This window comes from Martes martes (genome assembly GCF_963455335.1).
Source record: "Martes martes genome assembly, chromosome: 4".
Taxonomy (NCBI): Eukaryota; Metazoa; Chordata; class Mammalia; order Carnivora; family Mustelidae; genus Martes; species Martes martes.
In genome coordinates this window covers 1,455,321-1,477,260 of record NC_137891.1, presented here as the reverse complement: position 1 = coordinate 1,477,260, position 21,940 = coordinate 1,455,321, and the positions used below count along the sequence as shown (strand labels likewise).

At 57.2% G+C, this 21,940-nt stretch overlaps 1 protein-coding gene across 1 annotated transcript; it reads left to right on the top strand.

Annotated features, from left to right (window-relative positions):
- Positions 1 to 9,912: 9,912 nt before the first annotated feature.
- LOC308340802 (cytochrome P450 11B1, mitochondrial-like) lies at positions 9,913 to 19,343 on the top strand (the record flags this gene model as incomplete). The annotated part of the gene is made up of 9 exons (XM_080800187.1): positions 9,913 to 10,151; positions 10,584 to 10,739; positions 15,971 to 16,170; positions 16,300 to 16,503; positions 16,792 to 16,946; positions 18,025 to 18,191; positions 18,618 to 18,696; positions 18,794 to 18,991; positions 19,230 to 19,343. 9 exons carry the CDS (start codon positions 9,913 to 9,915, stop codon positions 19,341 to 19,343), a joined length of 1,512 nt encoding a protein of 503 aa, XP_080656313.1.
- Between the last annotated feature and the right edge of the window lie 2,597 nt (positions 19,344 to 21,940).

Sequence of the window (21,940 nt, the reverse complement as noted above, 5' to 3'; positions counted from 1 at the left end):
TAAGATACCTTGGAGTAAACTTAACCAAAGAGGCAAAGGACCTGTACTCGAGGAGCTGCAGAACACTCATGAAAGAAACTGAAGAAGACACGCAAAGGCGGAAAAGCATCCCATGCTTGTGGAACCAGAAGAATAAACATTGTGAAAATGTCTATACGGCCCTGAGCGATCTGTACTTTCAATGCCACCCCGATCAAAATTCCACCGGCATTTTCCAAAGTGCTGGAACAAACAATCCTAGAATTTGTATGGAGCCGGAAACAACCCTGAATCGCTAAGGAAATGTTGGAAAAGAAAAACCAAGCTGGGGGCATCACGCTGCCTGATTTCAAGCTTTACTACAAAACTGTGATCACCAAGAAAGCATGGTGCTGGCGCAAAAACAGACACACAGACCAATGGGACAGAATAGAGAACCCAGATATGGACCCTCAACTCTGTGGTCAAATAATCTTTGACAAAGCAGGAGAAAATATCCAGTGGAAAAAAGGCAGTCTCCTCAATAAATGGTGCTGGGATGGGGCGCCTGGGTGGCTCAGTGGGTTAAAGCCTCTGCCTTTGGCTCAGGTCATGATCCCAGGGTCCTGGCATCAAGACCCGCATCGGGCTCTCTGCTCGGCAGGGAGCCTGCTTCCCTTCCTCTCTCTCTCTGCCTGCCTCTCTGCGTACTTGTGATCTCTGTCTGTCAAATAAATACATAAATAAATAAAATCTTTTAAAAAAGAAGAAGTGGTGCCTGGAAAGTTGCATGGCTATGTATAAAATGAAACTCGACCACTCTCTTACACCTAACACAAAGATAAATTCGAAATGGATGGGAGACCTCAACATGAGGCAGGAATCCATCAAAATCCTAGAGGAGAACACAGGCAGTAACCTCTTTGACATCGGCCACAGCAACTTCTTTCAAGACGTGTCTCCAAAGGCAAAGGAAACAGAAGTGAAAATGAACTTTTAGGACTTCATCAAGATAAAAAACCTTCTGCACAGCAAAGCAAACAGTCCACAAAACAAAGAGACACCCACGGAATGGGAGAAGATATTCGCAAATGACACTACAGACAAAGGGCTGATAGCTAAGAGCTACAAAGAGCTCCTCAAACAACACACACAAAACAGATAATCACGTCAAAAACTGGACAGAGGACATGAACAGACACTTCTCGAAAGGAGACCTAGAAATGGCTAACAGACACATGAAAACATGTTCATCATCATTAGCCATCACAGAATTTAAGTCAGAACCACATTGAGATACCACCTGAAACCAGTTAGAGTGGCCAAAATTAACGGGACAGGAAACATGTGTTGGAGAGTATGTGGAGAAAGGGGAACCTCTTACACTGTTTGTGGGAATGCAAGATGGGACAGCCACTTTGGAGAACACTGTGGAGATTCCTCAAAAAATTAAAAATAGAGCTACCCTACGACCCGGCAATTGCACTACTGGGTATTTGCCCCAAGGATACAGATGTAGTGAAAAGAAGGACCATATGTACCCCAACGTTCATAGCAGCAGTGGCCACGGCTGCCAAACTGTGGAAAGAGCCAAGATGCCCTTCAACAGATGAAGGGATAAAGAAGATGTGGTCCATATATACCATGGAGTATGATGCCTCCATCAGAAAGGATGAATACCCAACTTTTGTATCAACATGGACAGGACTAGAGGAGATTATGCTGAGTGAAATAAGTCAAGCAGAGAGAGTCAATTATTATATGGTTTCACTTACTTGTGGAGCATAAGGAATAACATGGAAAGAAAGGAAAAATGAATTGGGGGAAATCAGAGGGGGAGATGAAGCACGAGTGACTGTGGACTCTGAGAAACAAACTGAGGGTTTTGGAGGGGAGGGAGGTGGGGGATCGATGAGCCTGGTGGTGGGTATTAAGGAGGGCACAGGTTGCATGGAGCACCGGTTGTGGTGCATAAACAGTGCATCTTGAAACACTGGAAAAATAAAATTAAATTAAATTTAAAAGAAAAAAGACAAAGACACAAGGAAACAAGATACAATGAATAAGTAGAAAGAGACCACCAGGGGGGTCAAACACTGCAAGTAATAGATACAGAATACAAAGTACTATTTTTAGGTTAACATATAATGTTGTATTCATCTCAGGGGTACAGGTCTGTGATTCATCAGTCTAACACAATTCACAGCACTCACCATAGCACATACCCTCCCCAGTGTCCATCATCCAGCCACCCCATCCCTCCCACCCCCCTCCACTCCAGCAACCCTCTGTTTGTTTCCTGAGATCAAGAGAGTCTCTTATGGTGTGTCTCCCTCTCTGGTTTTTGTCTTGCTTCATTTTTCCCTCTCTTCCCCTAGGATCCTCTGCCTTGTTTCTCAAATCCCACACGCCAGTGAGATCATACGAAAATTCTCTTTCTCTGATTGACTTATTCCATTTCGCATAATGCCCTCTAGTTCCATCCACCTTGTTGCAATGGCAGGATTTCATTGTTTGATGGAGGCATAATAGTCCATTGTATGTGTATACCACATGTTCTGTATCCATTCATCTGTTGATAGCTCTTTCCATAGTTTGGCTATTGTGGACATTGCTGCTATACATTGGGGTACATGTGACTCTCTGGATCACGGCAATTTGTATCTTTGTGGCAAATGCCCAGTTGTGCAACTGCAGGGTCGTAGGGTGGCTCTATTTTCAAGTTTTTGAGGACCCTCCGTGCTGTTTTCCAGAGTGGCTGCACCAGCTTGCACTCCCACCAGCAGTGTAGGAGGGTTCCCCTTTCTCTGCATCCTCGCCAACGCCTGTCATTTCCTGACTGGTTAATTTTAGTCATTCCGACTGGTGTGAGGTGGCATCTCATTGTGGTTTTGATTGGTATGTCCCCGATGCCGAGTGACGTAGAGCACTTTTTCGTGTATCTGCTGGCCATTTCGATGTCTTCTTTGCAGAAACGTCTGTTCAGGTCTTCTGCCCAGTTCTCGATTGGATTATTTGTTCTTTGGGTGTTGAGTTTGATAAGTTCTTTCTAGATTTCAAATACTAGCCCTTTATCTGATATGTCATTGGCAAATAACTTCTCCCATTGTGTCAGTTGTCATTTGGTTTTGTCGACTGTTTCCTTTGCTGTGCAAAAGCACTCTGTCTTGGTGAAGTCCCAACAGTTCATTTTTGCCCTTGCTTCCCTTGCCTTTGGCGATGTGTCTAGGAAGAAGTTGCTGCAACTGAGGTCAAAGAGGTGGCTGCGTGTGTTCTCCTCAAGGATTTGGATGGATTCCTGTCTCACATTGAGGTCTTTCGTCCATTTGGAGTCTAATTTTGTGTGGGTGTAAGGGAACGGTCCTGTTTCATTCTTCTGCATGTGGCCGTCCAATTTTCCCAACACCATTCATTGAAGAGACTCTTTTCCATTGGACTTTCTTTCATTCTTTGTCAAGATTAACTGACCATTGAGTTGAGGGTCTATTTCTGGGCTCTCTACTCTGTTCCATTGATCAGTGTGTCTGTTTTTGTGCCAGTACCATACTCTCTTTTGATGATGGCAGCTTTGAAATAGAGTTGATGTCTGGAATTGTGATATCACCAGCTTTGGTTTTCTTTTTCAACATTCCTCTGGCTATTTTCTGGTTCCAGACAAATTTTAGGATTATTTGTTCCATTTCTGTGAAAAATGTCGATGGTATTTTGATAGTGATTGCACTGCATTTGTCCATTGCTCTAGGTAGCATAGACATTTTCACAATATTCGTTCTTCCAGTTCACGAGCATGGAACGTTTTTCCATTTCTTTGCGTCTTCCTCAATTTCTTTCGTGAGTATTCTCTAGTTTTCTGAGTACAGATTCTTTGCCTCTTTGGTTAGATTTATTCCTAGGTATAATTTGTAATTGTAAATGCAATTGCAATTGCAAGGTGCAGTTGTAAATGGGATTGACTCTTTGATGTCTCTTTCTTTTGTCTTGTTGGTGTATAGAAATGCAATTGATTTCTGTGCATTGATTGTATATCCTGCCACTTTAGTGAATTCTTGCATGAGTTCTAGTAGTTTTGGGGTGGAGTCCTTTGGGTTTTCACATAGAGTATCCTGTCCTCTGCAAAGAGTGAGAGTTTGACTTCTTCTTTGCTGACTCAAATGCGCTTTTTGTTGTTGTGTTGTTGTTGTTGTTGTTGTTGTTGTCTGATTGCTGAGGCTGGGACATCTAGAACTATGTTGAATAGCAGTGGTGATAGTGGATATCGCTGCTGTGTTCCTGACCTTAGGGATAATGCTCTCCATTCTTCCCCATTGAGAATGATATTCAGTGTGGGTTTTTCATAGGTGGCTTTTATGATTTTGAGGTGTGCACCCTCTATCTCTGCACTGTGAAGAGTTTTAATCAAAAGAGACTGTGGACTCTGAAAAACAATCTGAGGGTTTGGGAGGGGTGGTGGTGGAAGTTTGGGTGAGGCTGGTGATGGGTATTAAGGAGGGCACGTGTTGCATGGAGCACTGGGTGTAGTGCATAAACAATGAATTCTGGAAAACTGAAAAGATATTCTAAAAATAAATTTAAAAAAATTTTTTTTAAGATATTTATTTATTTATTTATTTATTTATTTATTTATTTTGTCAGAGAGAGAGAGAGAGAGCACAGGCAGGCAGAGCGACAGGCAGAGCGGCAGGCAGAGCAGCAGGCAAAGCGGCAGGCAGAGGCAGAGGGAGAAGCAGGCTCCCCGCCGAGCAAGGAGCCCGATGTGGGACTCGATCCCAGGATGCTGGGATCACGACCTGAGTTGAAGGCAGCCACTTAACCAACTGAGCCACCCAGGGGTCCCTTAATGTAAAAATTTTTTAAAAGGATGCTGTACTTTGTCTATTGTTTTTCTGCATCTATTGAGAGTATCATGTGGTTCTTGTTCTTTCTTTTATCAATGTAGCGTATCACATTGATTGATTTGCAGATGTTGAACCAACCTTGCAGCCCAGAAATAAATCCCACTTGGTCGTGGTGAATAATACTTTTGAGGTAGTGTTGGGTCCTGTTGGCTAGAATTTTGGTGAGAATTTTCGTATCCATGTTTATTAGGGATATTGGCCTATAACTCTCCTTTTGGATGGGGTGTTTGTCTGGATTTGGGATCAAGGTAATGCTGGCCTCATAAAATGTTTTTGGAAGTTTTCCTTCCGTTTCTGTCTTTTGGAAGAATGGGTATTAATTCTTCTTTTAACGTTTGGTAGAATTCCCCTAGAAGCCATCTGGCCTTGGGCTCCTGTTTGTTAGGAGATTTTTGATGACTGCTTCATTTTCCTTGCTGGTTATGTGTCTGTTCAGGTTTTCTACTTCTTCACGGTTCAGTTTTGGTAGTTTTTACATCTCTAGGAATGCGTCCCTTTCTTCCTGATTGTTGACATATAGTTGCTCATAATGCGTTCTTCTAATTGATTCTATTTCTTTGGTGTTGATTGTGATCTCTCCACTTTCATTCATGATTTTATTAATTTGGGTCCTTTCTCTTTTCTTTTTGATAAAGCCGGCCAGGTGTTTATCAATCTTAATAATTCTTTCAAAGAACCAGCCTCTAGTTTCACTGATCTGTTCTGCTGTTCTTTTGGTTTCTATTTAATTGATTGTTGCTGTGATCTTTATTATGTCTCTTCTCGGGCTGGTTTAGGCTTTATTTGCTGTTCTTTCTCCAGCTCCTTTAGGTGTGAGGGTAGGTTGTGTATTTGAGACCTCCTTGTTTCTTGAGAAAGGCTTTGTAGTGCTGCGTACGTTCCTCTTAGGATAGATTTCACTGCATCCCAAAGGTTTTAAACAGTTACGTTTTCATTTTCATTTGTTTTCATGAATTTTTAAAAAATCTCCTATAATCTCCTGGTTGACCCATTCATTCCTTAGTAGGATGTTCTTCGGCCTCCATTTATTTGAGGTCTTTCAACTTTCCTCTTGTGATTGAGTTCAATGTTCAAAGCAGTGTGGTCTGAAAATATGCAGGGAATGATCCCAGTCTCTTGGTGCCAGTTGAGACCTGATTTGTGACCAGGATGTGATCTACTCTGGAGACTGTTCCGTGTGCACTAGAGAAGAATGTGTATTCTGTCCCTTTGGGATGGAATGTTCTGAATATATCTGTGATGTCCATGTGGTCCAGTGTCATTGAAAGTCCTTCTTCCTTGTGGAGCCTCTGTCTAAATGATCTGTCCATTTCACTGAGGGGGGTGTTAAAATTCCCTACTATGGTTGTATTATTCTTGATGTGTTTCATGATTTTGTTATTAATTGGCTTAGAAAATTGGCTGCTCTCATATTGGGGGCATATATATTTACAATTGTTAGATCTTGTTGGATAGATTTTTTAGTATGATATAGTGTCCTTCCCCATCTCTTATTACGGTCTTTGTCAGATAAAAGGATTGCTACCCCAGGTGTTTTTGTTTGCTTGTTTGTTTGTTTATGTCCCTTGGTGTGGTAAATAGTTTTCCACCCCCTCACTTTAAATCTGGAGGTGTCTTTGGTCTAAGATGAGTCTCTTGCAGACAGCATATCAATTGGTCAGGTTTTTTTTTTTTTTTTTAAATCCAATCTGATAAGCTGTGTTTTTTGGATGGGGCATTTAGTGCATTTACATTCAGGATAAGGATTGAGAGAGGAATTTAGTGCCATCCTAAAGCCTGTAAGGTGACTGTTACTGTGTGTTGTCTTTGTTCCTTTCTGGTCTGTTGATCTTTTGGTCTGTCCGCTCGGAGGAGCTCCAGTCTAAGGTTTCAGAGCATTTGACCAGGTGCCCTGCCCTCTGCTGGTCTGCAGCCTGCAGCGGGGACAAAGCCACTGTCCCCTGGCCCCGGCAGGAGCGTGGGGCCTGACTGGGTCCCGCCCGGCCAGAGCAGGCTCCCCGCACTGGTGCCCGCGGACCACTGACATTGGTCTGCGGGCCTCGAGATCTGTTGCCTGCTCTCGGGTGCCCTCTTTGCAGTGGAAGGAACACCGGACCCCGCCCAAGCCCTAGAAGAAGAGCGGGCGGTTCATCCACCTCCTGATCCCCAGTGCACCACCTCCCTGTTTCCCCCAACATAAGGCCCACCGTGGGGCCTTCGTCTCCCCCAGACCTCACGGGGGACCGGACCTTAAACAGCTCTATGTAGTGCACTTCAGTGTCTAGTTTCCGGCCGTGCTCAAAACCTGATGCTGAGCGTGTGGTGCTGTTGTGAACAGCTGAGACATGTTCCTCGTCACTCGGGGCTGTCTGGCCCCCTGGCCCTGCCCTCGCTGCGGGTCCTTCTCCCTGCAGGCCCTGTGGCAGCGCTGCCCACCCCTGGGGGAAGCCAGCTACCAGCTTGGAAGGCAAAGAGGCGCTTCTCTTGCACCAGGTCACGTGGTGATCCCTGCTGAGCCCGGGAGGGAAGGATGGAAAGAAGGGGGAAGGGAGGGAGGCAGCGCCGGCCCCCGCCCGTGTCCATCGCTTGACCTTCAGTGGTGTGCACGTGCGGCCTTGACAGGCCTTTCCCACCGACTGGACATCGGGGTACACTTGTTCCCCGTTTCTCCCCGGGTTCTCCTAGAGAACAAGTGCACACATAATGCCATGTTGGGAGCATAATATCATGGAAATAGAGGGGTGGGAACTCCCGGGTGCCAGGGCACGTTCTGTGTGGAGCTCCCTGCTTCCAGAAGAGGGGCCCCCGTGTCCCCCTTGACCTGTGCGGTGGGCATTGCCAGACAGCTGATGGGGCCAGGCCGGGCTTGGGTTTGCCACCTGCAGCCCAGGGGAGGGAGTCAGAGAAGCCCCTTGGGGGCTGGCTCCGTCCCTGCAGTTGGGGCCAGAAAGGACCAGGGATGGAGTGTGGACAAGCCGGGACCCAAGCCCCAGGGCAGGAGGAGGGCGGGCCCTGCCGGACCCGCTCCCAGCAGCCCACGCCTCAGCTCTTTCGCAGAGATCGGCCCGGGGCTCAGGGTGCCTGTCAACGGACGGTTCTTTTTCCGGACACTGGGCCTTGGGGCGCCCGCCTCATTCAGGGACACCTTGCACTGGCCTTGCCCTGGCCCGCCTCCGACTGTGTTCTTCTCCCTCCCACACTGGTGTGCTGTCAGCAGGAACGGGCAGTGCCAGGGCTGGGGATCTCCTTCTCAGGCAGCTTGGCCCCTCGCACCCCAACTCTGCCTCAGAGGAGCCACCCTCCCCCGCCCCCCAGGGCCTGCCAGGCCTGGGGGGCCACGGGGAGCAGCAGCCCAGCAGCAGCGCTGACAGCCCTCCTGGGTGCGCACCAAGGAAGAGGCTTCGCAAGAAGGGTTTTCCAGAACCTGCTCCCGGGCTTGGGGCTGGGGCGCTGGCCGGCACCAGGAGTTCGGGGCGAGTGCGGGACCGTCCGCCGCCGGCACCTCCCTGTTGGAGCCGGCTGCACGGTTCCCCTCGGCAGGAGAGGCTGGCTCCGGGCCACCTGCCTCCCCAGGTCCTCATGGCAGGCTGTGGGGGGGAGGGGACACAGAAAGCCGGCCCGGCCCCTTGCGATAGCCCTGTCAGGCCTGAGAACGGGCAGCAGAGGTCAGGAGGGGCTGGGAGGCGGAGGGCCCACGGGCAGGGACGGGCAACAGGAGTGTCCGGCATGGCGTGGGCCGACGTGCCTCCAGCCTGCCTCTCTGCCCGAGGACAGCTTGGGCCCCCTCCGGGGCTGAGGCACACGCACATCTCAGCTTGCTGAAGGGGCCTGGCAGTCCTGACTCCTCGGCCGCCCCACCTGAAGACCTCCCCGCAAGCCGCCAACCCACGGAAGGGGCAGGAGCAAGGAACGGATTCAGCAGGAGGGGGACCTTGGGAGGTGGCAGGAGCGAGGGGCTTCTGTCCCCTTCTCTGGGCATGGGAACAATGACGGCGATAGGAATGCTGCCAGGAATCGGGGGGATAGATGCCCTGGGACCCCAAACCGTGCATCCACCCTGCAGAGGGTGGAGAGCCCACGCCCACAGCACCCCCCACTACAGACTCAACCCTGTGGCCCCTGGCCTGAGCTCGGAGTCTGCATCCAGGAGAGCGCGCTTCCTAAGGAGGAGAAGGGAGGGCGTGGGCACTGAGCACAGGCCCGGGCGGGCCCGCCAAGCTTGGGCCAAGGCGAGCGTGCCTCTCACGGAGCCTCCGCCACATCAGTGCCATCCCCGGGCGTGTCTCCGGATTCCTCTAACTGACCCCCAGCACTGAAAGCCCTCACTGGCGGGGACTCGGGGACTCTTGCCAGCTCAGGGCTCCTGGTTTGAGTCCTGGTCCCCCGCACCTAGCCTAAGGCCTGGGGAAGAGCGGACAGAAAGGCCTGTGGGTTAATGGGATTAATGCCCTCCCTCTCCTTCCAGCTCCCATCCTGTCCTTCTACGAAGGAGAGAATAACCCAGGGGGCTCTCCTCTCTTGATAAGATAAGGGACCCATGGGGCGCCTGGGTGGCTCAGTGGGCTAAAGCCTCTGTCTTCGGCTCCAGTCATGATCCCAGGGTCCTGGGACCGAGCCCCGCATCGGGCTCTCTGCTCAGGGGGGAGCCCGCTTCCCCCCTCTCTGCCTGCCTGTCTGCCTACTTGTGATCTCTGTCTGTCAAATAAATAAACAAAATCTTAAAAAAAAAAGAAAAAAGAAAAAGGTAAGGGACCCATCCCTCTCGTTCCCTTCCCCCGCTGGGAAGGACGGAAGGGCCCCTACCCCGCCGCCGACGCGCCCACCGCACCGAGCGCCCAGGCCAGACCCCGCACGTGCTCTCAACAGCCACCCGCCCGCAGGTCTTGCATAAGTGGGAGACGAGGCGCCCATCCATCTCTTTGGTCTGCCCCTAGCGGGAGGCCTCCAGCCCTGACCCCTGCCTTGGGTTTCCTGGCCTGGTCCAGGGACAGCTTCTCCCATGACGTGATCAAGTCGGCCGGTCCAGGCCTCCGGGCGAGATAAAAGGGTTGCGCTGACCGGGGGTGGAGGGAGCATCAGAATGGCACTGGGGGCAAAGGCACGACGGTGGCTGGCAGGGCACCGGCTGTCCCTGAGCTGTGCACGCGCACTGGGCACCAGAGCCGCTCAGGCCCCCAAGGCGGTGCTGCCCTTCGAAGCCATACCCCAGTGTCCCGGCAACAAGTGGCTGAGGCTGCTGCAGATCTGGAAGGAGCAGGGCTCTGAGAACCTGCACCTGGAGATGCACCGGACCTTCCAGGAGCTGGGGCCCATCTTCAGGTAAAGCCCTCCCTGCCCCCCTGGCCGAGAGCACCCTAACCGGCTGTCCCCACTGGCGGCTGAGTCCTGGCCAGGCGCCTCGCACCTGCGCTGCCTCCTACCTGCCGGGCGCCTGTGGCCTGGGCTCTGTCTGCGCCCTTAAGAAGGCAGGGTGGGAGCCGAGCGGTGGCAGCTCGGGGCCTTTGACCATGGAGGCGGCGGCTCTAGGTGAGGACGGAGCGGTCCCCGGCTGGCCGCTGACAGGGCAGCGCGCGGACGGCAGAGCCCGAGCGGCTTCCCGGCTTAGACAGCGGGAGGGAGCGCCCGCTCTGAACCGGCGTCCACAGTCTTGGACGAGGGAGAGGCCCGCTGGAGACAGGCCGGCTTGGTTCTGCGGAGTGAGGCCCAGGGGTGGACAGGCCCCCCGGCAGGGCTCTGAGCTTTGTCCCGCAGGTATGACGTGGGAGGGACACACATGGTGCACGTGATGCTGCCCGAGGATGTGGAGAGCCTGCAGCGAGCAGAGAGCCCTCAGCCCTGGCGGCCGCCCCTGGATCCCTGGCTGGCCTACCGACAGCATCGTGGGCACAAATGTGGCGTGTTCTTGCTGTGAGAGCCAGGCAGGGTGGCGGTGGCGGGGAGGGCGGGGAGGGCGGGGGACGGGGCCGGGGCGGGGGAGGGGGGCGCGGGGGGCGCGCCTCCCAGTGCAGGGTCCAGCCAGGTCTGGAAGCCCACAAGCGCCCCAGGCCAGGCAGCACCTGAGCAGGTGGGCCCTGTGTGTCGCGGGGGTGGGGAGGGGCCGTGGGACCCCGGCCCCAGAGAGGAGGAAGGATGACCACTGCCACGAGGGAGCACCCACTCTGCGCCCGCCTCCGCAGGTTGTCCCAGCAGGGTGGGCTTCTCCCTTCCTATAGGTTGGGACGCCCAGGCCTGGGGGAGGGGTCACTGGCCAGGCGTCCATGTCAGCCTGAGGGCCCCCCGGACTGCAGCCCTCTGCACGAGGTCCCCTGTGGGACTTAGCGGTGAGCACAGGCAGCTCAGGATGGAGAGGCTGGGGGTGGGGGGAGGGCAGGCAATAGGAAAGGCGCCCTTGTTCAGGAGCGGGTGCCCGTGTGAGCGTGAGCCTGTGCGTGTGCCCGCGTGTGTGTCTTCCTGCGTGGACCTGTCTGCAGCCTCGCAATAGGTGTGTGCTGTGTGTGTGGCGGCGCTCACGTGTGCTCACCGGTAGGTGCTGTCATAAGCGTGTATCCGCATGTGTGTCTTCCCGCGTGGGCTGGCTTCCGTTTGGGTTCGTGCCATTGCACGCATGTCTGCACGTGCACGTGGTCTGGGTCCTTGCGTGCGAGCGCGCGTGTGGTTCTGTGTGTGCTGCATACATGTGAGTGTGTCTGCGTGTGTGCGTGTGGGTTTGAGCGTTCCAGGTGTGTTGTGGCAGTCGTGCACGTGGGAATTGCGGGCGTGCTCACGTGTGTTGTCCTTGTCGGCGAGCACGTACGCAGGTGTCCCGCTGTGTTATGCGCATCTTTCTGGGCATACGTGTGTGCGCTGGTGTGCAAGTGTGCACGTGTGTGCACGCGATCATTCTCACGACCCGCAGGCAGCCAGCCGAAGCAAAGAAGGTGTTTCTGCTTGAGTGTGGCTGGGAAGGCAGATCCCTCCCCACCATTCGCTGGGGGGCATCCGAGGAGCCCCCGCTGCTCTGGGCCCTGGTGCTCTTGGAGAAAACTGGTCTCACCGAATCATCATCGCCCAGTGGGGGAGAACTAGTCTCTCCTCCCCCTCCTCCTCCCCTCCCCCCTCCTCGTCCTCCTCCTCCTTCCCCTCCTCCTCCCCTTCCTCCTCCTCCCCCTCCTCCTCCTCCCCCTCCTCCTCCTCCTCCCCCTCCTCCTCCCCCAACTCCTCCCCCTCCCCCTCCTCCTCCTCTTCTCCTCCCCCTCCCCCTAATCCTCCCCCTCCACCACTTCTTCCCCCTCCCCCTCCCCCTCCCCCTCCTCCTCTTCTCCTCCCCCTCCCTCTGCTCCCCTCCTTCCCCCCTCCCCCTCCCCATCCCCCTCCCCTTCCTCCTCCCCCTCCCCTTCCCTCTCCTCCCCTCCCCCTCCTCCTCCTCCCCCTCCTCCTCCCCCAACTCCTCCCCGTCCCCCTCCTCCTCCTCTTCTCCTCCCCCTCCCCCTAATCCTCCCCCTCCACCACTTCTTTCCCCTCCCCCTCCCCCTCCTCCTCTTCTCCGCCCCCTCCCTCTGCTCCCCTCCTTCCCCCCTCCCCCTCCCCATCCCCCTCCCCTTCCTCCTCCCCCTCCCCTTCCCTCTCCTCCCCTCCCCCTGCTCCCCTCCCTCTCCTCCTCCCCCTCCCCCTCCCCCCTACTCCTCCCCCTCCTCCCCCCACCCCCTCCTCCTCCGTCTCCTCTTCTTCTTCCCTCTTCCACTTCTTATCCTTCCTCTGCTCCCCCTCCTCCTCCTCCCCCTCCTCCTCCCTCCCCCCTCCCCTTCCCTCTCCTCCCCTCCCCCTGCTCCCCTCCCTCTCCTCCTCCCTCTCCCCTCCACCTCCTCCTCCCTCCTCCCCTCCTCGTCCTCCTCCTCGTCCTCCTCCTCCTCCTCCCCTCCCCTCCTCCTCCTCCTCCTCCCCCTCCTCCCCCTCCTCCTCCTCCTCCTCCTACCCGTCCTCCTCTCCCCTCCTCCTCCTCCTCCTCCTCCTCCTCCTCCCCTCCCCCTCCTCCTCCTCTTCTTCTTTTTCGCCTCCCCTCTTTCTTCTCATCCCTCTTCTCCTTCCCATCCCCCTTCCCCCTCCCCCTCCCCTCCCTCCTCCCCCTCCTCCGCCTCCTTCCCTCTCCTCCTCCTCCTTCCCTCTCCTCTTCTTATCCTTCTTCTCCTCCCCCTCCCCTCTTCTCCTCCCCCTCCCCCTCCCCCTCCCCCTCCTCCTCCCCCTCCCCCTCCCCCTCCTCCTCCCCCTCCCCCTCCGTCTCCTTTCTTCTTCCCTCTTCCACTTCTTATCCTTCCTCTTCTCCCCCTCCTCCTCCTCCTCCCCCTCCTCCTCCCTCCCCCTCCCCCTCCCCTCCTCCTCCCTCTCCCCCTCCTCCTCCCCCTCCTCCTCCCCCTCCCCTTCCCTCTCCTCCCCTCCCCCTGCTCCCCTCCCTCTCCTCCTCCCCCTCCCCCTCCTCCTCCCCCTCCTCCTCCCCCTCCTCCTCCCCCTCCTCCCCTCTCCGTCCTCCTCCTCCTCCCCTCTCCTCTTCTTATCCCTCCTCTTCTCCTCTTTCTCCGCCTCCTCCTTCTGCCGGTCCACTCCTCCTCTCCTCCTCTCGCTGCTCCGACTTCCCGCTGACTGACGTGTACTTCACATGAACTTACATTAGGACCGGGCGTACAGTGTAAAATACAACACTTCCGCGTGCTGCTCAGCGCTCCTCACGACACGCGCACTCTTGGCCCCCGGCCCCCGAGCCCCCAAACTCCCCGCTCCAGCAACCACCAGCTTGTTCTCTGTATTTAAGACTCTGGTTTTGGTCTGATCTCTCTTTTTGTGTTTGTTCATTGGCTCTGTCTGTTCAATTCCATATATGAGCGACATCTTATGATAATCTGTCTTACTCTGACTGACCTTTCTCACTTAGCATAATTCCCTCGGCGTCATCCATGTGCTTGCAAATGGCCAAGATCCCATTCTCTTTAGTGACTGAGTAGTATCCCATCATGTATACAAGTATCTATCTGTATCTGTGTCTTGACCATCGTAAACAGTGCCGCGATAAACACGGGGTGCGGGTGTCTTGTCGGATTTGTGGTTTCATCGTCTTTGGGTAGATAACCAGTAGTGGAACTCGTTTTAGCTTTCCGAGGAACCTCCACACTTTTCTCCGGAGTGGCTGCACCAGTCTGCATTCCCACCAACAGTGCACAAGGGGTCCCCTTTCTCCACATCCTCGCCAACGCCCGTTGTTTCCTGTGATTCTGATTTGAGCCATTCTGACCACTGTGAGGCGATGTCTCGTTATAGTTTGACATGTACCTCCTTGATGATGGGTGATGTTGAGCGTCTTTTCATGGGTCTGTTGGCCATCGCTCGGTCTTCCTTGGAAGAAGGTCTGTTCCGGTCTTCTGCCATTTTTAAGGGGATCGTTTGTTTGTTCGGTGTGCTACAGCTGGAGTTCTTTCTTTGCTTTAGACATTAAGGTCGTCATGCGTACCATTGGTGAGTATCTTCTGCCGCTCAGCAGCTCCCCCTTTTCCTTCCGTTGATGGTTTCTTCGCTGTGCAAAACCTTTCCATTTTGGCAAAGCGCGGAAAGCTTAATTTTGCTTTTCTTTCCCTTGTCTCCGGAGACACATCTAGAAAAATGTTTCTACGGCCCACGGCAGAGTCATTACTGCCTGTGTCGTCTCCTAGGAGTTTTGTGGTTTCAGGTCTCTCATCCATTTCGAGTTTATTTTTGTGTGTGGCGTAAGGAAGCGGTCGGTTTCATTCTTCTGCATGGGGCTGTGCAGGTTTCCCAGCGCCATTTGTTGAAGAGACGGTCTTTCCCCATTGGGTGTTCTTGCCTCCTTCGCCATAGGTTGGCCACACAATTGGCCGTGCGATCATGGGGTTGTTCTGGGCTTTCTGTCCTCTTCCATTGGTCGGTGTGCCTGCTTCTGTGCCAGCACCACACAGAATTGATCACTACCGCTTTGTCATATGGGTGGAAATCTGGGGTTCTGGTACCTCCGGCTTCCTTCTTTCTCAAGGTTGCGTTGGCTAGTCAAGGTCTTTTGGGGTCCCATACAAATTTTACCATTGTTCTAGTCCCGTGAAAAATGTTGTTCTTGTGATAAGGATCGCACTGGACCTGTAGATTGCTTTGGGCAGCGTAAACGTCTTAACGAGACTGGTTCTTCCTAACCGTGAGCGTGGGATAGCTTTCCATTGCTTCCCGTTGTCTTCCGTCTCTTTCATCGGTGTCTTATACTTTTCTGAGTACGGGGCTCATACCTCCTTGGTTAAGTGTATTCCTAGATATTTTGTTATTTTGGGTGCAACTGCAAATGGGATTGTTTTCTTCGTATCCTCTTCTGCTACTTCATTATTAGTGTACAGAAATCCAACAGGTTTCTGTGTATTGATTCTGTGTCCTGCAACCTTATTGAATTTAGTTCTCAGTTCTTTTTGTTTCGTATTGGTTTTTTTCCTGGACACTTTAGGGTTTTCTCTCTCTATAGCATCGTGCCATCTACAGGCGGGAAGGACATTTTATGACTTCTTCTTTACCCACTCAAGGCGTAGCCACAGCAATCAGACAAGAAAAGGAAACAAAAGTCGTGCAAATGGGAAAGGAAGAAGTAGAGTTCTGGGCTCTGTTTTGAGCACATGACATGACCCGTGGTTTGGCTCCTGCCCCGGAGGACCAGGAGACAGGCAGGGACAGGACTAGGCGTGACTGGCACAGGGACAGCATTCTCAGCAACGGGCAGGGTGGGAGGTGAAGCGTGCCAGGGGCCTCTCACTCTGGGGCCTGGTGTGAGCAGGGCGGCAAAGGCTCACAGGAAGTCCACCCTCCCTCCTTCTGCCTGGGAAAGGGAGGGCCCGGACGGGTGCTGACGGGCCGGCAAGGGACCTGTAGGTGTGCACGAATGAACGCCAGGAATCCACGTGGCACGGCCAGGCAGAAGTTCTGCGTCAGCCCCTCTTTAGACGGGAGCACGCTGGGCACGGCCCACAAGGCCTCCCTGAGAGAAAGGGCTGCAGCTGAGGCCGACAGGCAGGCATCTGCCCCTCAGGACCAGCAGGCAGCTCCCTGCCCCACCCCGTCCCCTTGGAGACGGAGAAGATGTGTCCGGCGCTGGCTTCCCTGAAGCTCCTCTCTCTGCTCTACAGAAACGGGCCCGAATGGCGCGTGAACCGGCTGAAGCTCAACCCAGACGTGCTGTCGCCGCAGGCGGTGCAGAAGTACATCCCCATGGTGGACGGGGTGGCGAGGGATTTCTCAAAGGCCCTGAAGTCGAGAGTGCTGCAGAATGCCCGGGGCAGTCTGACGCTGGACATCCAGCCGAGCATCCTCAACTACACCGTAGAAGGTAGGGAGGGGCCGGGCTCTGTGGGGCAGGGGCGGGCCAGGAACTGGACCGGGACCAGGGTGTGTGTGGGAGGAGGCCCCCGTGAGGCCATCGGCTGCCCGAGGCTCAGCAGCCGTACCCTCTCCTCAGCCAGCAATTTAGCCCTTTTTGGAGAGCGGCTGGGCCTCCTTGGCCATAGCCCGAGTCCTGCCAGCCTGCAGTTTATCCAGGCTCTGGAGGCCATGTTGAAGTCCACCGCGCAACTCATGTTCATGCCCAGGGACCTGTCACGCTGGACAAGCACCAAGGTGTGGAAGGAGCACTTTGAGTCCTGGGACTACATCTTCCAGTATGGTGAGGCCCAGAGACGGGGCAGTGCTGGGTAGCAAGGACACCAGGGCCCCCAATACCCGCTCACCGATATCTGCGGGGGGGGGGGGAGGGGGCGGTGCTGAGGCCGCATCCCAGGGCTCATGGCGTCTTCGTGGCCCGAGAGACTTGGCGGGGTGGTGGGCTGGGCTGGTCCTGAGCATCTGGCACAGGAACAGGGAGTCTTGGGGGTGTGGTGGGCTGCCAGGTAGAGGGATGAGGACAGGTGCTGCCCAACACCAGGCCCAGGCCCCTGATCTCCCTGCCCCACAGCCAACAATGCCATCCAGAAGATCTACCAGGAGTTGGCCCTCGGCCGCCCACAGCACTACAGCGGCATCGTGGGGGAGCTGCTGATGCACGCGGACATGACCCTGGAGGCAGTCAGGGCCAACTCCATCGAGCTCACCGCCGGGAGCGTGGACACGGTCAGGCCAGCAGCCAGCCCTACCCTAGCACACGGAGCCCCTGACTACAGGCAGTGTCCCCCCACGCCACGTGGCTCCTACAGGCTCCTGTTTGGAGCCGATGGAAGGCTCTGATCTGAGCAGGTTGGGCGGGGGGGGGAGGACTCAGGAGCTGACCTTCCCAGAGAAGGGTTTGCAGTAGCTCTGGAGGGAAGCGTGCTCCAGGCTCAGTGCAGAATGGGTGAGGCCCGGGGACACGCCGCAGCGCAGACCCCTGCAGACGTCTGGGTCCTGGGAAGGAGAGGGGGCCGAGGGGCAGCTGCACAAGGAGGGGTGTGCACAACCAGGGATGCCTGCAGCAGAGGCCCTGCCAGGGCCAGAGTCCGTCTGGCTCTCATTACAGAGGCTTTGGAGGTGATGGGCTCAAGACACAGAGGGCAGCGCGAGGCTCCAGCTTGTGGAAGAGAGAGCAGCTGGCAGCCCAGCCCGGGGGCCGGGGTGGTGTAGGGAGGTGCAGGCAGGTCCCAGGGTGTGGAGTGCAGTGAGCCTCCTGCCCTACAACCAGCCTTCATCTGCCAGCGTCCCTGAGGTCCTGCTCTGGGCCAGGCCCGCAGGCTTCTGAGAAGAGGCACAGAGCCCTGGCTGGAGAAACCCCATGAGCAGAGGCTGCGGTTCGGCCAGAGTTAGGGTCCGGGGTGGCCGGTTCATGTTGGGACCCCGGGGTCTGGGCTGACCTGCCTGTGGGAGCCCAGGGGACATCACGCAATGGGTGCCAACGGGTCTGGGGAGGAAGGGCTACGCCGCCCCCCCTCCCACCTATACACGCTTGAGTAGATGGACCCCCGAGGAGGGTGAGAAGCAGGCCCTAAGGGGGCGGGAGGAGGTGGCCGGGAAACATGGGGACACCTTCCCTGAGGGATTCAATGGAAGCAGATGAGGCGAGTGTTAGATCTTGAGGTCTCAGGTCCCCGGGGTCGGTGCTTCCCTGGGCACGCACGTCCAGCCCCGGGGGAAGGGCGTCTTCCTGGGGGAGATCCCCTGGGGTCAGAGGTGCGTGGCCTGTGCCAAGGTCTGAGCCCCGCACCCGTGGCTCCCGCAGACGGCCTACCCCTTGTTGATGACTCTCTTCGAGCTGGCGCGGAACCCTGACGTGCAGCAGGCCCTACGCCAGGAGAGCCTGGTGGCCGAGGCCAGGATCACGGAGAATCCCCAGAGGGCAACCACAGAGCTGCCCCTGCTGCGGGCGGCCCTCAAGGAGACCTTGAGGTGGGTGTGGCAGACCCTGGCCGCCCCGGCTGCCCTGGCCCCAGGGTCCGGAGAGCCGTGCTCAGCGGGGCCTGCGGACAGATCCTGGGGCTGACGAGCGGCTTTGCCCCAGATGCGGGCCCTCTAGCTCCTCTTCTTCTCCCTGAGGGACGGGGCGCTTCTTCCCCGGGATCCCGTTTCAGGGCCCCGGGCGCCCCCTCGGCTGCGCCCTCCTCGGCCGGACCGCTCAGGCCCGGAGAGCTTTGCCTGGGCTCCGGAGGGGCCGGGAGCCCGCTCCTCACGGTCTGGGCTTCCCGGTGCCCGAAGCCACTTGCGGGGGTGACGGGGAGCTCCCCTCGCCGGTGCCTCCTGGGCTAGGAAGGCCGCAGAAGGGAAGCGAGGGTCCGGGTGACAGCTGAGGTCCCCGTTGGACGCCCCTATGCACAGGCTGTACCCCGTGGGCATCTCACTGGACCGGCAGGTGGGCTCGGACGTGGTGCTGCAGAACTACCACATCCCGGCAGGGGTGAGTGGGGCCCCACAGCCCCTGCAGCAGATGCCAGGCCCGGCTGACCTTGGCCCGCGGCGCGGCGCTGACGCTGCCCCTCCCCACCTCTCCACAGACCGTGGTCAAGGTGCTGCTCTACTCCCTGGGTCGAAACCCCTCCGTGTTCCCGAGGCCGGAGCGCTATCATCCCAGGCGCTGGCTGGACAGCAGGAGCTCTGGCACCAGGTCCCCCAGCCTGGCCTTCGGCTTCGGCCTGCGCCAGTGCCTGGGGCGGCGCCTGGCAGAGACAGAGATGCTGCTTCTGCTGCACCACGTGAGCAGGCCTGGGCCGCCCCGGGCCGGAATGACATGCCACTGGCAGGGCCTGGCCCGTGGGGGAGTGGGTGGCGTGGGGGCTGGGCGTGCCGGGCGGCCTGGCTGGGAACCCCTGGCTTCCCTGGCACGGCGCGCAGCCCGCGGAGTGGGGCCCAGGAAGGAGGGGGAGGGGGGAGGCTGGGCCGGGACCCCGGGGCTGAGCAGTGGTGCAGGTGGAAGCCGCGTCTCTGTCCTAGGTGCTGACCCGCTTCCTGGTGGAGACCCTCACACAGGAGGACATCAAGATGACGTACCAGTTCATCCTGATACCCTCCACCCTCCCGCTCCTCACCTTCCGGGCCATCGACTAGTCACGTCACCACGCAGAGGGGACAGCCGCGCCACCAGCCCCTCCCTGCCTGGCCCCAGGCCACCCCCGTTTTCTCCCAAGAGCCCTGCTCCCTGCCCCGGGACACTGTGCGGCCCGCACCTTGCACGGAGGGTCGGGGGATGACTCTTGGTTGCACGTCCTGGCTGCGTGCTCCGTCCCGCCAGCGCCCTGTCCGGCAAGGAGCAGCATCGGAGGGCCTTAGAGACCCTGTCGCCCCACACTAGCTCCGGGGTCTTCGGACCCGCCCCGCGCCCGCCTCCCTGTCTGGTCTCTCATCGCGTCCGTACTCAACTCTGTTCCCACGAAGAGCTGACAGCTTGGGGTCCCTCGGTCCTGCCTGTTGCCATTTCAAATCCCACACTCCTTGTCTGCACTGCTCCCGTCCGGCCTAGAGCTTCGAGCTGGGCTCTCAGTCCCCCTACCTGTTCCGCTCAGTCCGCTTGGGTCCTCCCGGCACTACCAGGCTCTGGGTTGTGGCTGAAGCACCCAGCCGGGGGACCAGATACGCGGGTCGGGAGTCGTGTTTCCTGGAAGAATGGCCTCCGAGGAGCTGCCGGGGACATCTGGGCCAACGATCCTCCTCTGACCGCTGGGCGGAGGTGGACTCCTCTGGCTGGCCTCAGGGTGACCGACCTCAGAGGCGCCTCTAGAAGAAGGCTTGGGGCCATGTCAGCCCGGCACAGACACATGCTCCCTTTAACGAAGCCCTCTGTGTGCAGTGCCGGCTGCCCTCTCGCAGTGACCCTCAGGACACTGGGAAGAAAAGGCTCTGAACAGCTGAGAGCCGGCTGCGGTCTCCTAGCTGGCAGGGGCGAGCAGCCTGTCTCTCGCTGCCTGGGGCCAGGGCACACTCTCGAGTAGAAAGGGGCCGGGAGGCCAAGCTGGGTGGTGGGGTCGCTCTGCTCGCCCTCCGTCCCCATCCCACCCCCACCTCACCCGGGGAGAACCAGGCAAGGCAGTGAGGAGGAGGGGCTGCCCCCCACCCCCGGTCTGGCCCGCCCTGCCTGCGCCGAGGGGCCCCTCGGGCATCTGGTCCTGCGCAGATTCCCTGAAGGAGGGAAGGGATTTGCACCCTCCGGGCTCCGTCGGCCGCGGAGAAGGGCAGCTGCGGGGGGCGTGGGCTTTTCCCGCTCCCGCCAGGCACGGCTGACGGGGCCGTGGAGCCATGGAGAAGAGAGCGGCTCCCGGACCCCGCGGGCACAGGCACAAGCGGGCCCGGCCCTTCCATCACGCCCGGCCCTTCATCCCTCTGAGCCCCGAGTGCTGCCCGTGGGCGTGCTGTGGGACAATTCCCACCTCCCAGGCCCCGGGGAGGACGCAGCAAGGTCGGCGTCTGGGAGGGGCCCGGCTCTCCGCTGCAGCAGGCGCTCCGGCAGTGGGTCTGGCTTCTCCCGCTGCTCCAAAGTCGCTCCTTATTTGTGGCCCTGCTCTGCGGGATCGCGGTGGGAGGGGGGGGGAAGGCGGGCCTGGAGCGGAAGAGGCCCCGCTGGAGGGATCCTCTGTTGCCAGCGGCCACGTGTTCACCTCACGGTCACTGCGGCCCTGGCAGGGGAGCGCGGCGCTCATGCGTGCGGGCCGGGCCGGGAAACCGAGGCTCAGAGGGTCCCTGCTGCTGCACAGCCTCGAAGCTCGCCCCTGGCAGAGGCGCCCTGTGAACCCTGCCTCTCAGGCCCTCCCCGCACCCCTTCCGCCCAGCGGAGGACCTCGGGTTGGCAGTGACCGCACACATCTTGGAAACAACCTCCCAGTAGAGGTTCTTGGGGTCAAGGTCATCTCTCGTTTTGCGGGGCGCCCGATGTCTCACTGTGCGATCGCTCGTGAGTCCCGCTTGGAATTCCCTGAGTCCTTTGGCGGGGGATGTCCCTGGGCTCTTTCTGAAAACGGTCCAGGCGATCTGGAGAGAGCCGGCTTGATGATCCTCATCCCTATCTTGTCAGGACTTCCCATGCACAGACTGCTTTGACCTTCGCATCGTGGACGTCCCCAAGCGGGACACCTGTTCCTTGGCCAGAGGGGGCATGGGCTGAGGCCGCACTGCCCCTGGGCGTTTCTCTGGCTTCTTCCAGTCACCCAAGCATGGTCCCCTGTCCAGGGCCACGTCCTGTGTTCATCCCTCAGCCTGAGGGTTCCCCGAGGACGTGAGTGACAAGAACCCTAAGCCAGCATGAGGGCGTTTCTCCTGGTTGTCGGGCGGGAACAGGTGTTCCTCCCGCCTTGTGGACGTCAGCTTCCTTCTCTTGTCACGGTACTGCCAGACCGACCATTTCCGCACGACGTCTTCAGTGTCGGCGTGGTCTTTCAAAGTCCTGTCCTGGGGTGCCGGGGTGGCTCCGACGGTTAGGTGTCTGCCTTCAGCTCGGGTCACCAAGCCAGGGTCCTGGGATCGAGCCCTGCATCGGGTTCCCTGCTCAGTGGGGAGTCTGCCTCTCCCTCCCCTGCTTCCCCTCTTGTGCTCACTCACTCTCTCTCTGACAAATAAATAAAATCTTTTTTTTTTCAAATAAATAAAATCTTAAAGAAAAAAAAGGAGGACATGTGACCTGATGAGCACTAGGTATTACCCACAACTAGCAATCC